This window comes from Thamnophis elegans, chromosome 7 (assembly GCF_009769535.1).
Source record: "Thamnophis elegans isolate rThaEle1 chromosome 7, rThaEle1.pri, whole genome shotgun sequence".
Taxonomy (NCBI): domain Eukaryota; kingdom Metazoa; phylum Chordata; class Lepidosauria; order Squamata; family Colubridae; genus Thamnophis; species Thamnophis elegans.
In genome coordinates this window covers 68957075-68972446 of record NC_045547.1, presented here as the reverse complement: position 1 = coordinate 68972446, position 15372 = coordinate 68957075, and the positions used below count along the sequence as shown (strand labels likewise).

The 15372-nt window shown below is 40.5% G+C and overlaps 1 protein-coding gene across 1 annotated transcript; it reads right to left on the bottom strand.

Annotated features, from left to right (window-relative positions):
* Nucleotides 1-14832: 14832 nt before the first annotated feature.
* On the bottom strand, nt 14833-15140 carry LOC116511639 (transcription factor BTF3 homolog 4-like). The gene has a single exon (XM_032221797.1). It carries the CDS (start codon nt 15138-15140, stop codon nt 14838-14840), a length of 303 nt encoding a protein of 100 aa, XP_032077688.1. The 3' UTR covers nt 14833-14837.
* Nucleotides 15141-15372: the final 232 nt, after the last annotated feature.

Here is a 15372-nt window from a genome sequence, read left to right as displayed (position 1 = left end):
TATCTATGTACATAATTTTATATTATTACAGTGTTGGCCAGAAAATAAGACAGGGTCTTATTTTCTTTTGACCGCTGAAATAAATGCTTGGCCTTATTTTCAGGGAGGTCTTATTATTTTTGAGGTGCAGGTGGTGGTGAGCATGGTCACCTCATGACTGCTGCTATGTTGCACGTCACTGGGCCTGTTGCTCTTTCTGTGGTGGCCTTTAGCATGACAGAAGGGGCGTGGTGGCTAGGATTGTAGTAGTGGCTGTTAGGTAAGGGTGTGTGGGGTGCATAGGGCATGTTCCCCCTCCCTTCCCCCCAGCCTTGCCTCCTCACCTTGTGTTGTTTGTGTGGCAAGCAACCAGAGAAAATGGTAGGGACCAGCTGTGCATGCATTCAAATATTTTTGGGGAGGCTTATTTTATCGAATGCACTCAAAAGCCCGATTGGGCTTATTATCCGGGGAGGTCTTATTTTTGGGGAAACAGAATATTATTATTTTATTATAAAATTATTATAAAATAAAAATTTAAAATAATATTTTTCTTAACAGATGAGGGAATGCTTTTTTCTTCTTACTAAGAAGTTCCATTTTTTTTAAAAAAATGTTATTAATATTAGTTAAATTATTTAATGCATGGTATGAATACACTTCTTGGGGCAATTTTATTTTTGCAATATATTTTTTTCCCTCTTTTCTCTCCTTTTTCACTTTTGCTTTCCAGAAAACTAGGGAGGATCCCTCCTGAGATGCTTCCTATGTCCATTTTTCTTCTGTTAGTTGAGATGCATTTGGTAATGATGGTTGTCTGGCATGTAACTCTCCTGTCTCCGATGTTATTCCCCCAGACCATTACAAAAATTGATGGGACCAGAACATGTGATAATGAATTACCTCACCCAATGGTTTCATATAGATATTAAAGAGGTATGGCAAAAGTCAAACCCTGAGGCACTGCTCCAGGCATGCTCCTTGATTGGCAGATGACATAGAGGAAGGAGGAAAATCACCTATAGATTTTCATAACTAAGGGTTTCTTTTTGAGAAAAAAAGATCCTTCCTTCCTTCCTTCCTTCCTTCCTTTCTTTCTTTCTTTCTTTCTTTCTTTCTTTCTTTCTTTCTTTCTTTCTTTCTTTCTTGGGTGGAATATGATTATATATTCAATTTGTCTTTAGGTGTCATTCTCCTTTAGGCTGGAATTTTCTAAGGGCTTTTTCCTGTTTTGCCAACATAACTCTTTTCCATTCCATGAAAATAAACCCTAAAGCCTAATAGTTCTTGTAAATGTGAAATTATTTTGTTTACTCAAGTGTAAAATGAAATGATAACCATTACTTCCTAGAGAAGTTGCAAGGGAGACCTTATTAATTAAAGGTTACAATATACTTCATTATACCTCTGAATGTGCAGACCTTATTGAGATGATAAATTCTTCTACAATTTGAAAAGAATTCAACATTCCTTTTCTTTCATATTTCTGGTTCACCAATTTAAAAGGTTTGTGGGTTGTTGTTTTTTTGTCGTAGGAACATTTAAAAACTATTCCCTTCATTTAAACATAAATTGTTTATTTTTTTTAATTAACACTATTACATTACTGGTACATTATTATGTACTAGTAACATTACTATGTACTATGTAACATTAGTATATCAACCTGTTAACATTTGCTCCTTTCCTAGATGCAAGCTAATTGCCTTGTTTTCCTTTTAGAGGGGAGAACTCTGCATTATTCTACATCAGTGCTTCTCAAACTTGACAACTTTAAGATGTGAGGACATCAATTCCCAGAATTCTCCAGCCAGCATACACATCTTAAAGTTGTCAAGTATGAAAAACACTGCTCTAAATCATACAGGGCATATATGATTGCATTGCAACTCTCAACACATCAATTTACACTGTACCACTTACTGTATGCTGAATCCAAGTTGGTTAGACTTTTAGTGTATGACTGTTCCACATTTCCCTTATTTTCAAGGTATGCTTTTCCATTGACTGGATAGCCACCAATTGGTTTTGAAGAAACCAGGTTAATCTCCAAAACTGAACACTTCAACAAGAGAATAATTATGGAAGCTGTTCTGACCCCCTCCTCCATCCAGGAACGAATGCCGAGACAAGCTTAGCTGGAATGCCACAACACTTTATTAGCAGGAAACATAAATCTTGGTGGCTGAAAGCCCAAACACAATGAACAGATAAAGAACCTTAGCAGCAACCCAGACTCTGACAGATACAGATAACAGCTTCTCCAGCGCTGATAATTAAGTTGAATCCTGCAACCAGACTCTTCCCAAAGTCCCTCCTTATATACTATCTTGAGAGGAGCCTAATTACAACCACCTGGGTCCAATTATCTTCTGTATCTGCGTAGTTGTTCTCTATGTTGATCTGCCCGCCATTGCCAGGCATCCAGGACCACCTCCCTTGTCTCCTCTCCACTGCTCCAAGGCCTGACGTCAGGAGCACACTCCCTTTGGCTTTTACCACTGCTCCATGCCTCAGGCGCCTCCTGGTGGCCAACCAGCCTCTCTGATCCCTGCTTGGAGTCGGAACCCTGTCCAGGATCCTCCACATCTTCCAGAGCCGACTCATAAGGCCCCTCGCTGTCGGAGTCTGTTTGCAGCTCGCTATCGAAATAGACTCTAGTCTATTTTGTTGACTCTAGTCAACAAACAAGCCCCACCCACCAGCCACGCTGTTACAACATGAAACAAAAATGGACACACACACACACACACACATACACACACACACACACACATTCATTTATTAAAATAAAGATGTATAAAAGAAGAACACAAAACAATCCTTTTTGTAATGCTGTAACATGATTCTGACCATCAACAATTCAATTCATCATCAGTTTTTTAGTGCTGAAATCACTAATCACGTGTTTCTAATGGTTATGGCTAAGGAAATTATCTAGTGATCTCTTTTTTGCTAACTGGATTATTATACAAAGCGAACTGAATAAAAGCTAATTGAGATAAATGGTAGGAACAGTGCTTCAAAGATACTTTGATTAAAACTACAAAAGTCAATGGGAATTCTCCATCAGGTACATATCCTTACAGCAGGACCAATAATGATAACAATTAAACCTCATATCTCAACCAGCTTGACTGTTGATCTATTTTTACTGTTTATAGCTTTGCTCATCAGAGCTTTATGGAATTAATTTAAAGTTAGTTGAAAAGGGACATCACAGAAATGAAAATAGTCCTATGTGAACTCTGTTTGAACTAAAGCTTCAAAGCTTGAGCACAAGTCATCTTCTCAGGCAATGACACATAGGAAAGGATATGCAAAACCATGAATAGGTGGGTTGTTTATATATCTCTGTCATACATAAACAAGCATCCTACTCAATATGCAAGCAAAACCTCACTGCAATAATTAACAAGAAAGTATCTCAGAACACTCAGAGAGGGAGGAAGGGGAGCACAAATACTTCCATTCCTGTAGGACAACCCAATGTAGAAAATATGTGACACTCCTGAGATAATTGATGGTCCAGGAGCCAATAGATTGTTCTGTAAACACAGTCTCATTCTAAAATGTCAAGTATGTTTCAGCAATCAAGGAGAGTCCCATTCAAGAGTAAGATAATCATCTCATGAGCATGCTCTAATTGCAGCTGGTGGGTGGTTTGATTAATGCTGACCACACAAGGACAAGTGTAGCTCGTAGCTCAGAATAAATCTTCTGTTTAATTATGAACAGTCTAAGTAATTCAGGATGAGAAGGATAGGCTTATAATACAGGAAGGTTGCAAATTAGGGGAATGAGGGAGATTCATACTTCAGGGCTGAGACTGAAATGTCTTCTCGGCTCCTTCATTTGAGAACTACTAAGTTGGGCGTGCAGGTTAATTCTGCCAACTGCCAGCAGTTCGATTCTCACCAGCTCAGGGTTGACTCAGACTTCCTTCCTTCCAAGGTCGGTAAAATGAGGACCCAGATTGCTGGTGGCAATTTGCTGACTGTAAACCCCTTAGAAAGGGCTGTAAAGCCCTACCACTCTGTGAAGTGGTATGTAAGTATACACACTATTGCTATCTACCATCACCACATTTTTCTGCTGCGTTTCAAGTGATCTTGTGAGCATGCCAGGAACTCTTTCAGTTCAGTTCCTTTCCAAGATAACATATCCCAAAACCATGAAGAAATGAGGAAGCAGGGCAATGGGTATACTGGTCTATCTACCAAGGAGAACACAATCCATCTATCCCTACTAAAAGAAGTACAAGCAAGCTGCTAGGGGCACAGCTTCTGATTTCATCATTATAGCTATACTCCAAATGATAAAAACAATGGAAATTGCTGTAGTGGTGAATATCTGTAGCTCAGGTATAGGATGAGGATAAAGGTTCATTCTCCAAGGTTGTGGGTTGATTTCTGAACATTTGTTACCAGGCTAGATAACAACTTAAGTGGAGTTTAGGGGATGTCAGTGTTCTGTTTATAAGGACTTAGGTGTGGGTGAGTCAAATGTGGGTCTTGTGACAAGTCTTGTGATGATTTATCTGTGAATCTTGTGATGGGTCTTATGATAAGACTCATGAATCAATTAGGGCATTTTTAGGAAACCTGACAGAGATGACCTCAGATCAGGGTTGTTGGGAGGTGAGCTGCTGGTGTGTGTGAGTGGGGCGGGAGAAACTCCATGAGTTGTTTGAAGGTCAGTGCTGTCTCTCGTTGGCTGTGCAATTGATTTGGATTCTGAGGAGTTCGTAGGCTGGTTGTAGGTCACTGTGTCTGTTGATGGAATTGCTTGTGGAGTGCCAGGCTTCAATGAACTCATGAGCATGGTGGGTGGTGGCATGGCCAATGATTTTTGGTAAAGAAACATTCAGAAAGCAACCTACAAGCTCGGAGAACGAACCTTTACACTCAACAATGGAAAGGTTTGTGCAACACTTATGAATGTGCTGGCTAAGTGCTCAATTGTTCACTAAGAAGCTTAAGATGATCTTGACAGACCAAAACTTTGTCTGGAAGTGACCTTATTGTCACCTCCCTGATTCTGATATTCAAGGCAAGAGGTTATTTGGCCTCAAGCACCAGCTCTTTAGGAACCTACGGATTAGGGGTTTTTTCAATTAACCTCAATAGCACTACATGGTCTATTAAAATAGCCAGAAGAATTTACCCTGAACAAATGGAAGCTATTACAGAATTATTTTTCTTAAAGATTTACAGTGCTTTGTTAAAAATCATTATTAGTACCCCTTCAGATATTTATGGTATATCTCAGTAGTGTTTATATATTTTGCAGTACCTCTTTTTTCTCTCTTCTCAATGGACTTGTGTAAATCTGCTTTTTTCCCCATGTGGTTTTTTTTAAATGAATATTTTATTAGAATACATGTGTTGGTAACTAGAGCTAAAGAGCTTATGATATCTAACAAAGCATTTTGCACAAGATACAGAGGAAATGGTAAACTGCAATCCATTATTCCTTTTCAGCTAAATATAAAGGGGATATTATCAGCATCAGCAACTTATTTGAGTGCCTAGATACGAAACATTTTAGAGAGCATCTGTTTTCAAAGACTTATTTACGCATAGAAATATTCCCTTGCTTATTTATTTGCCCATCCTTTCTTGCTCTGAAATAAGAACTAGCAATTCAGACAAAACTGACAGGGGCAAAAATAGGAATTAAAAAGCACCTTTTTTTGAAAAAAAAAAAAAAGGAATTATATGAAAGGGATAAAATAGCAGAAAATGGTGAAGATCTGGGATTTCTCCAGATATTAAAGACTGTTAGGCTAAAAATAGAACAAGCAGAGGAAAAGAATCATGGAGATGAATGGGAGAGGAGGAGTGAAATATTGCAATGTTTTCAAATCAGTGGTCAACCAAGATCTAAATGTTAAAAAGTCCTCAGCCCATGCAGTAAACCCACTTACCATGAGACGAGAAAGAAGGCCATGTTTCCTCTGCATTGCCAGGTTGGTCTGTCACCAGGATGGATCCCCAACCATTGTTGGCTGTCAGGAATACTCATCACCCAGTATTGTGCCTGTAGAGGGAAGATAACAGGAACGTGCAGTCAGGGGAGGCAGGGGAGGCAGAGCCTCACTACTCTCATCATGAAAAGAAAAAAAATGTAAAAGGAAAAAGGCTGAGGTAGTTGCTGCCAGAATCACCATGAATGACTCTGCTTAGTGCTTAACTGTTTAAAAAAGCCTCTAAAAAGTGCCCTCTACAGGAGGTGGCAGGAGAACGAGGTGCCTCATCTAGTCTGACTTTATGATCAGTCAAGCAGAGCTAAGCAAGGGTTAAAAGCCAAAAAATTCCTGACATAGGTTAGGCACGTCGTTCTCCTGCCTCCTGTAGAGGGCGTTTTTTAAGAGGCTTTTTTAAACAGTTAAGCAGAGTCATCCACAGGGTGACTCTGGCAGCAACTAGCTCAGCCTACCTCAGCTCTGGCATTTTTCCTTTTACATTTTTTTTCTTTTCATGATGGCAGGCAAGAGCAGAGTTGAAATCCTCTCTGAAACAGTTGGAAAAGGTGCATGTGTGGGTCGGAGGGAGGGGGTTGCCTTTTCAAACACACACACACACACACACACACATCTGGATAAAAGTATATAAGCCCAGCTTCACTGATTACAAGTTTGAAAAGGCAATGTGGCTCCACCTGCAATCAAAGGCTCGGATCGGAAGGCAGCAGGGGAAGGGGGGTATGGCAGAGGAGCTGTTTTCAAGCCATTGGAAAATATATCCAATCCAACTTCTGTGTTTGTGTTTGTTTGAGAGTGAGTGAGTGAGAGAGAGAGGGATCCAACTTCTCTGTGTGTGTGTGTGTGTGTGTCTGTTTGAGAGAGGGGGGGAAACTTGAAACCCCTGTGTCAGTGCCTCACTAGCCATAAACCTCACCACATGTCACTGGAAGACAACAATGTCAAGAAGGCAGCTGTATTTGTGTGCGCAAAGGCTTGCCACTCTTGAATGTGTGTTGCATGATCGAAGATCTTCTTTGACTTTTTAAAAGAAATAGATACACCTCAGGCAATCCTGTGTCACCCAATATGAATGTGAACTGTTTCTGTGCTAATTCTCCAAGTACTGTTTTCCATCAGGGGTGGGATTCTCTCAGTTCGGACTGGTTCAGATGAACCGGTAGCTTCGATGATCAGCTGGGAGTGAACCAGTTCGCTCTGATGATCAGCTAGGCTTGCCCACCCGCCCAGCTCTAGCCTGTCCTTTATTTCCTGCTTTCCAGCACGTCTCATTCATGTGGCACGGTTGATTCCCCCCTTCCAACTGTTTTACTTACCATTGCTGACTTGGAAGATAAGCAGCTGAGCTTCTAAATGCTCCATTTTCAGCACTGCATGTGCACAAAGCACAAATGAACACAAAGCACGAATGCATGCAAAGCACGAATGCACGCGAAGCACGAATGCATGCAAAGCACGAATGCACGCGAAGCACGAATGCATGCAAAGCACGAATGCACGCGAAGCACGAATGCATGCAAAGCACGAATGCACGCGAAGCACGAATGCATGCAAAGCATGAATGCACACAAAGCACACACTCATTGAATCGGTTGTTAAACTGGCAGCATCCCACCAACTGGTTTTCCTGCATCTATCACTTCCAGTGTTTCTGTCCATTTACCTGGGACATATTAATACTTTCTCCTCAGCCAACCCTCTGAATTTTGATTGACTTTTTATGGTGACAGGAATGCCCCTGAAAAGTTTTTGTGTAGAATGACTTTCACCAGGAATCCTGTAATGTCATGGAGGTTATAATACATTTCTACCACAGGAGGGTTTTACTGACTCAAGGTAAAAGGGCTAAAACCAATCATAGGATAACTAACGCTTGAGCATAGCAAACATTCATTCGCTGCCATACTTGCTATAAATACACATCAAGCAACCAGAAACATAAAGGAATTAAAACCAACTAAGCAATCTCACCCATCTGCCACTTCATGATTTTTCCATATGAATGTTGCCATAAAAATAAGCATTTGAAATGAATTGATCTATTTATAAAGTATTTGCAGCTGTGTTGACTCATTCAAATAACAATACCTAAACATTGTCAGGATCCTGCCATTTTTGTAGGACGAGCAAAATATTATAAAATTGTCAGAAAGCTCTCAAGCTGGCTGATACATTAAACAAAAATACCTCAAAGGGAGAAGATTGAAATATGGTAGAAAAATTGTTCGCTCTGAGTCGTAATGTAAACAGAAAAGGTAAAGGTTCCCCTCGCACATATGCACTAGTCAATCCTGATTCTAGGGAGCAATGCTCATCTCTGATTCAAAGCCGAAGAGCCAGTGCTGTCTGAAGATGTCTCTGTGGTTATGTGGCCGGCATGACTAAATGCTGAAAATGCATAGAATGCTGTCACCTTTCCACCAAGGGTGGTTCCTATTTTTCTACTTGCATTTTTACCTGCTTTCGAACTGTTAGGTTGGCAGAAGTTGGGAAAAGTAACGGGAGTTCATTCCGTTATGCAGCGCTAGGGATTCAAACCGCCGAACTGCCGACCTTTCTGATCAACAAGGTCAGTGTCTTAGCCACTGAGCCACTGCGTCTCGTTAATGTAAACAGTAGTTCCGAATAATTGGATTACTTTTCAGTGACCACATTTTTACTGATATAAGGTCCATTTTGTACTGTGAACTTAATTTCAGGTACAGTACGTGTACAAGACCAGAGTTTTGAAACCTATAGCAGAATTTTTGCTGTACAGATAAGTAAAATAATCTGTTTTGAGAGAAGTCTGTGACTTAAGAAAAACTCAATCACTGCACAAAACTGACTTTTCAATAAAACAATGTTCTCTTCAAAACTCTGTTCCCAATATGGGAGGGGGAAATGTTTAATTACATACTTCATTGCACTTCAGAATAGCAACATGCTATCCTCATCATTGCAAGCCCTCATATATACCACTGAGATCCATGATTGTCATCTTAAGATGAATTAAATTCAGGAGGAAAGGATTTAAGTCTACAGGGACCTCTTGAGTTTGAAAAGAAGCTCTAACAGGAAACACCAATTAAAATTAAAAAAGAACAACAATTGGTTTTGTGGCTCCTTAAAGGCCAACAGATTTATTTGATCCAAGACATAGAATCATTTTCTTTTCTAAGATGCATGAAGTATTTTTTAGTTAACACCAGCCAATAACCCAGTGTTGCCTGGGTATTTATTTATAGGGGGGAAATGTCTGGACCAAACATAATTTCTAATGTTGTATTTTCCCTCTTACCAGAGGGAGCCCCCTTGTGGAGTACTGTGAAGCCGTTACCATGGCAACTCTACCACAGTAGAAGCCATTTTATGGCACAACAGGCTGTATCTTAACAGAACCCTGAGGGGCTTTAGGGGTGTCTTACCCCCCACAGTATTTGTTTCCAGAGAGTAAGTCATCTGTGTACCAAGTTCGATTTAAATTGCTCGAGGTGTTCCAGAGTTATGCTGGAGCATACATACATACATACATACATACATACATACATACATACATACATACATACATACAATGATTATTATTATCTTATTTATACTTTGGGAAAGTATAAATTTATACTTTGGGAAAGATGACCTAAGAGATAGTGAGTATTCTTATTACATGGTAAAAAAAATTCTTCATATATCACAAGAGAAAGAAAGAGGCAGAGAGAAAATCTTATTAGAAATTCAGTAGGCATATATCAACAGTGGTGTTTAAAATTTTGAAGATGCTAGCAGCTGTCAATCAGCAACAAAGATTGGGGGGTAAAAACCTGGTGAAAGATTAAAGGGTCTAATCGCCTAAAGCCAATTTGTGGCTACATCCATCTCAGTGGGAATTTTAAACCCATCTTTGATGAGACCAGGATGTTACCCCTGGTAAAAACGTTACTATGTTCTGAAAGCTTCTTTTGATTCATATACTAAATATATATCCCCAAAGATGCTTGGAATTCAAATAAATAAAACATACAAACATAAAGTCAAGAATATCCACATAAGCATATATCCAATTTAAAGTTTCCTGAAATTAAGTTCCCAGTACTCAAACATGAATAAGAGCTTAGATTTATGAACAGTATTTTTAGGGGAAAGGAATTATATGATGGGCAATAAACATTTGCTAGGTGTAAAGTGGGGTGGCTATTAAGGGAGGAAAATCAATAAAATCTAGTATCAGTTGAACAGGCTTCTAGTGTGAGGCCCATTAGCATTCTACTCTGAGAATACATAGAGAAGGAAAAAATCACCATAGCACCTATTTTAAAGAAAATGATCCAAACTATATTTTCCAATTTTCAAAAAGTTGGGTTGATAAAACAAATCAGGATTAAGAATGTTTGAGCTAAGTAGACCAGGTGCAATGTGGCATAACATAATTACTTTTACTAGGGCTCTGGAAGCTACAGTATGTATGGCTATGTATGGCATTGCTTGTAATCAGTCATCCAGGCAATATCTCCACCAACCCATCACTGATACAGTGAATGCATTTGGTTAGCCAGCAAGAAGCAGGAGAATGTATCCTGCTCCTGATAAGCAATTAAGTTAGAAAATTCATGACTAGGAGAGAGATGGCAACAAGGTCAGCCAATGAATGGGCATAGCATGGGAGCCAATGGGAGCTTAAACAGATCTGAGTCTGTGCTGAGAATCAAAACTGAAACTACACCATCTGCTCTGAACTCTGAAATGAAACTGTTGTCTCCTGCTTGTGTTCTGCTTGCAACTTCTATCACGTTGAAAGAATCTACTATTGGCATTGTAGATTAATTCATCTGTTATTATGTATATAAAGAAGTTAATTAATCCAGCAGTTATCTGTGTGTACTTTCTGGATTTGATTTTTCTGCAGCAAAATCTGACAAATTATTATGATACATCAAGGGTTGAATCATGCCAAGGATCAAATTAAGGGAAGGTTCAAAGTATTGATTTATAGTTTTATTTAATCCCCTTTGGAATATAAATTTCATAGGATAAGAACTTCATAGATCAAAAGAAAAGCACCTTGTTTGTGTTTATGTCTTTATTTATCTCACATTCTTACACCACCACAATTCAATATAAATTTTCCAACAGCAGGGAATATATGGGTTGAACTGCTGTGTTCTTCTTAGTTCTCAGAGCTTGGTTATTTTCTAGAAGATGTTTTATTATCAGGTAAGGTAACATGAGAATGTTGGTTGCAATGCCTCTACGGCATACAATAGCAATAGCAATAGCAGTAGACTTATATACCGCTTCATAGGGCTTTCAGCCCTCTCTAAGCGGTTTACAGAGAGTCAGCATATTGCCCCCAACAATCTGGGTCCTCATTTTACCCACCTCGGAAGGATGGAAGGCTGAGTCAACCCTGAGCCGGTGAGATTTGAATCGCTGAACTGCTGATCTAGCAGTAGCCTGCAGTGCTGCATTTAACCACTGCGCCACCTTGGTCTTTCCCCAGATTCCAATTTCACATTGTGGAAATTTGCCAATTTATTTCAGTCCCGTCTTTTTTAAAAGCCAGAAAATGTTTTGGTTTGGTTTGGTTTCATTTAAGAGAGACAGAAGGATAGAAATTTTGTAATTTGTTCCCCAACAGATTAGAATCACAATGCAGAAAGAAATGACAGTGTGCTACAAGCCTTTAGGTATGTTCTAGATGTTGGTGGATAGAGAAAGGATGTACAGTATCCAAAATTAAGACAAATGGGAATGTTCTTTTTAAAGAGCTTAGATCTTTGCAAATATTCAAATCAAATGGACTAGTGAAGAGAAGGACCAGAGAAGACATGAAAGCAGTGTTTCAATATTTCAGGGACTGTCACAGAGAGGAGGGGATCAACCTGTTTTCCAAAGCACCTGAAGGCCAGGCAAGGAATAAAAGATGGAAACTGAACAAGGAGAAATTCAACCTGGAAAGAAGGAGAAATTTTCTGACAGGGAGAGCAATCAACCAATAGAACAGTTTGCCTTCAGAAGTTGTGGGAGCTTCACCACTGGAAACTTTCAAGAAGAGACTGGACTGCCATTTGATAGAAATGGTGTAGGGTCTCCCACTTGGGTGGGGGGTTGGACTAGATGACCTACAAGGTCCCTCCGAATTCTCTTAATCTGTTAAAATGCTTGCAGGATCTAAGTGTTTGTGACCATTCAAATGTAAAAATGGCATTAAACTAAATGACCCTGTAAATTACCTTGGGACAGGCTTTAGGAGAATAATAACAAAGCATCTATTCTTATCTGTAATGAGATATCTACCCAAGAATCCTGAGGGGAAAATTAATACACTTCACTTCCACCAGAGAAAACTTTCTCCAAAGTTTAGCAGAAAAGAAATGGGCCACTGGATTCTGGGGAGAACTACCATTGCTTACTCTCTTCTCATTCTCAGAGATAAAAGAACTGGATCCTTTGATCACTGGAAAGGAAAACAACATTAGCCCTACAGGACCAAGACAGGCCATTCTGCCTATAAAATATTTAAGGGGGATGTTTGTTTTTCAAAACAACTATGTCCAATGCATTCATCCTTGTCATATTCATCTATAGGAGACCCTGAGAAGAATACTGTTCCCTAAGAATAAGATTTATACAAAATTGTACTAAGAACCGCATAAGGCAAAATAAAGCCATCTGTTTTTTGGAGCCAGATTCTGTTAAATAGGAAAGTAGGTGAGCTTCTAGGGCTGTGATGGCAAACCTATGGCATGAGTGCCACAGGTGGCATGCAGAGCCCTCTCTGCGGCACACAAGCCATCATCCCAGCTCAGCTCCATTGCATGCACACCTTCCTCCAGCCAGTTGATTTTGGGGTCACTGCCACGCATGCAGGAGGTGTGTATGTATGTACGGGGTGGGGGGAATGTGCACATGCAGTGGGTGGGGGAAGCACAGGTGGGGCACCCCTATGGCCCATTTTTGGTTCCAGGAGGGTGCATGGAGGTCTACAAGGCCCAAAATGGGATGGGGATGGGAGAGGTGGTGCTCCTTGCCCTGTAGCCCATTTTTGGTCCCAGAAAGTTGGAGGAAGGCCTACTAGGCCCAAAATGGGGCACAGGGGGGGGGTTGCATGCTCATGCAGGGGGCAGGGCACATGGGGAGTCACACACTCAAGTGGGGGGGGGCACAGAGGGTGTCACGTACGCATTGCATTATGCTTTTGGCACACTATGACAAAAAGGTTAGCCATCACTGTTCTAGGGTATGAAATTGGTGGGTTTCCATTTTTTTTTAGTACCGGGTCGCTCATGTGTGTGTGTGCGCGCGCGCACATGCTCATACGTGCAATGCTTCTGCATATGCACAGAAGCATCCAGGTGGGTGGGTGGAGCCTCCCGCTGCCACCACTACCAGTTTGCCCAATCCAGGCCGAACCAGGAGCAACCCACCTCTGGTACGAAACCTATCTGAGATGTTTTGGAAATCATCTACAAAATGGTTTAATCTCAACTACTCTCAAATAATTACTCGTCAAAACTGTTCTCTCTCTCCTAGATGTTCACTTTTATTAATAGCAATACCTATAGCGCTTAGGCATACATTGCTTCACAGTGCTTTACAGCCCTCTCTAAGCAGTTTATAGAGTCAGCCTGTTGTCCTTAACAATTGGGATCCTCATTTTACTGACTTCAGAAGAATGGAAGGCTGAGTCAACCTTGAGCCAGTGAGAATCAAACTGCTGTACTGTTGGAAATTGAGAGTCAGCAGGATTAGCCTGCAATGTTGCATTCTAACCACTGCACCATCATGGCTCTTGGTAATAAGCCCTGGAATATAGTCCCTTCCCACCATTCTTAATTTACTATTGTAGGGGTTCCAAGATATTCTTGGTCTCCTACAGTAGCTGTAGCCAGTAATTCCAGACTAGGATAAAGATAGCAATAGCAGTTAGACTTATATACCGCTTCATAGGGCTTTCAGCCCTCTCTAAGCAGTTTACAGAGTCAGCATATCACCCCCACAGTCTGGGTCCTCATTTCACCCACCTCGGAAGGATGGAAGCCTGAGTCAACTTTAAGCCGGTGAGATTAGAACCGCTGAACTGCAGATAACAGTCAGCTGAAGTGGCCTGCAGTACTGCACCCTAACCACTGCACCACCTCAGCTCAGATGACTTTGTCTGATTAAGAAATTGCCCAATTCTTGGCATCTGAAACAGAATGTGCCAACAAACAGTACATGCATTATACAGCAAACCATTTTTCATATCTGAATGCTCTAACTGAGCTGAGATAAAGAAGCTACAAACAGTCACAAACAAGTGTAAGTCACTGGGGGGGGGGCATTCAAGAACAAAGACGTGCATCTTGGTACCCTTGAGACCTATGGGAAAATGTTTTATTTTCTGATCTTCAGCATTGAACTTAGATGCATGAAATTCAAATGCTGGTCTCTCTCTCTGTGTCTCTCTCTCTCTCTCTCTCTCTTTCTCTCTCTCCCTCCCCCTCCATTCATTTCACGACAAGAATAAGCAGAATAAGGCTGGAAAATGGAGTACGGATTTCCTGTGTGAGTAATGGGTGAGAAGTAGTTCCTGAAGTAATTGTAAGTGAAAACACTGCAGGTAAATGATAGCAGAAAGCAGGGCTGGCTTGAAAATGTGTAGATTTAGCATCGCTAATCCACCAACCAATGAAGCAAAAGTAAATTGATTTAAGGCAGTTTTGTCCTATTGATTTTCACAGAAGAAACAGACTGATCCATAACCCAGTTAAGTCAAACAATCTGAATAAGAGAGAGACCTGGTTTATGTAATAACTGGTGGTGCCCACTGAAAGAAATATTTTACATCTTTATGGTCTTCTGGTTTCTGGCACACATGCATGCATGGAGATCAGCTGGCAGGTGCGCTATTAATGAATTAATTAGCTTCATTTTTTGATGCTTCATCAAAGTTTTCTACAAGATCAGGCACATCATCATCTTCCTCATCAATATCTTCTGATTTTGGTACTTTGCTATCCAACACTTGTCTTGGGAACTGTTCCGCTAACTTTCGAAGACTTGTTAAACTATCAACACCCAGTTGACTTAAAATGCCAGGTAACATTTCCATGATTGGTTTGGCTTCAGCATGACCAGTAGTTGCAAAAGTATTTGCAGAGAGTGAAGCCTGGACTTTTGAATTGTTGAAATGAATAACTGTTCCATCATCTTTTATCATATTCCAGGAACCAGAAGATCATCTTTCGGACAAATGCATGCACACTGGGCAGCTGCTCTTCCTGTTTCCAGAGCTCCTGCATGCGTGAAGACCAGCTGGCCGGTGTGCCAGAACCCAGAAGAGCAACTGGAATGGCTCATGTGTCCAGAGAGATCTGGAGTCTCTTTGGCAACTCATCTTAGTCTCTGGCCAGCACCTGTTGAGATGACCTTGGTTCCCACTGGATAATCTG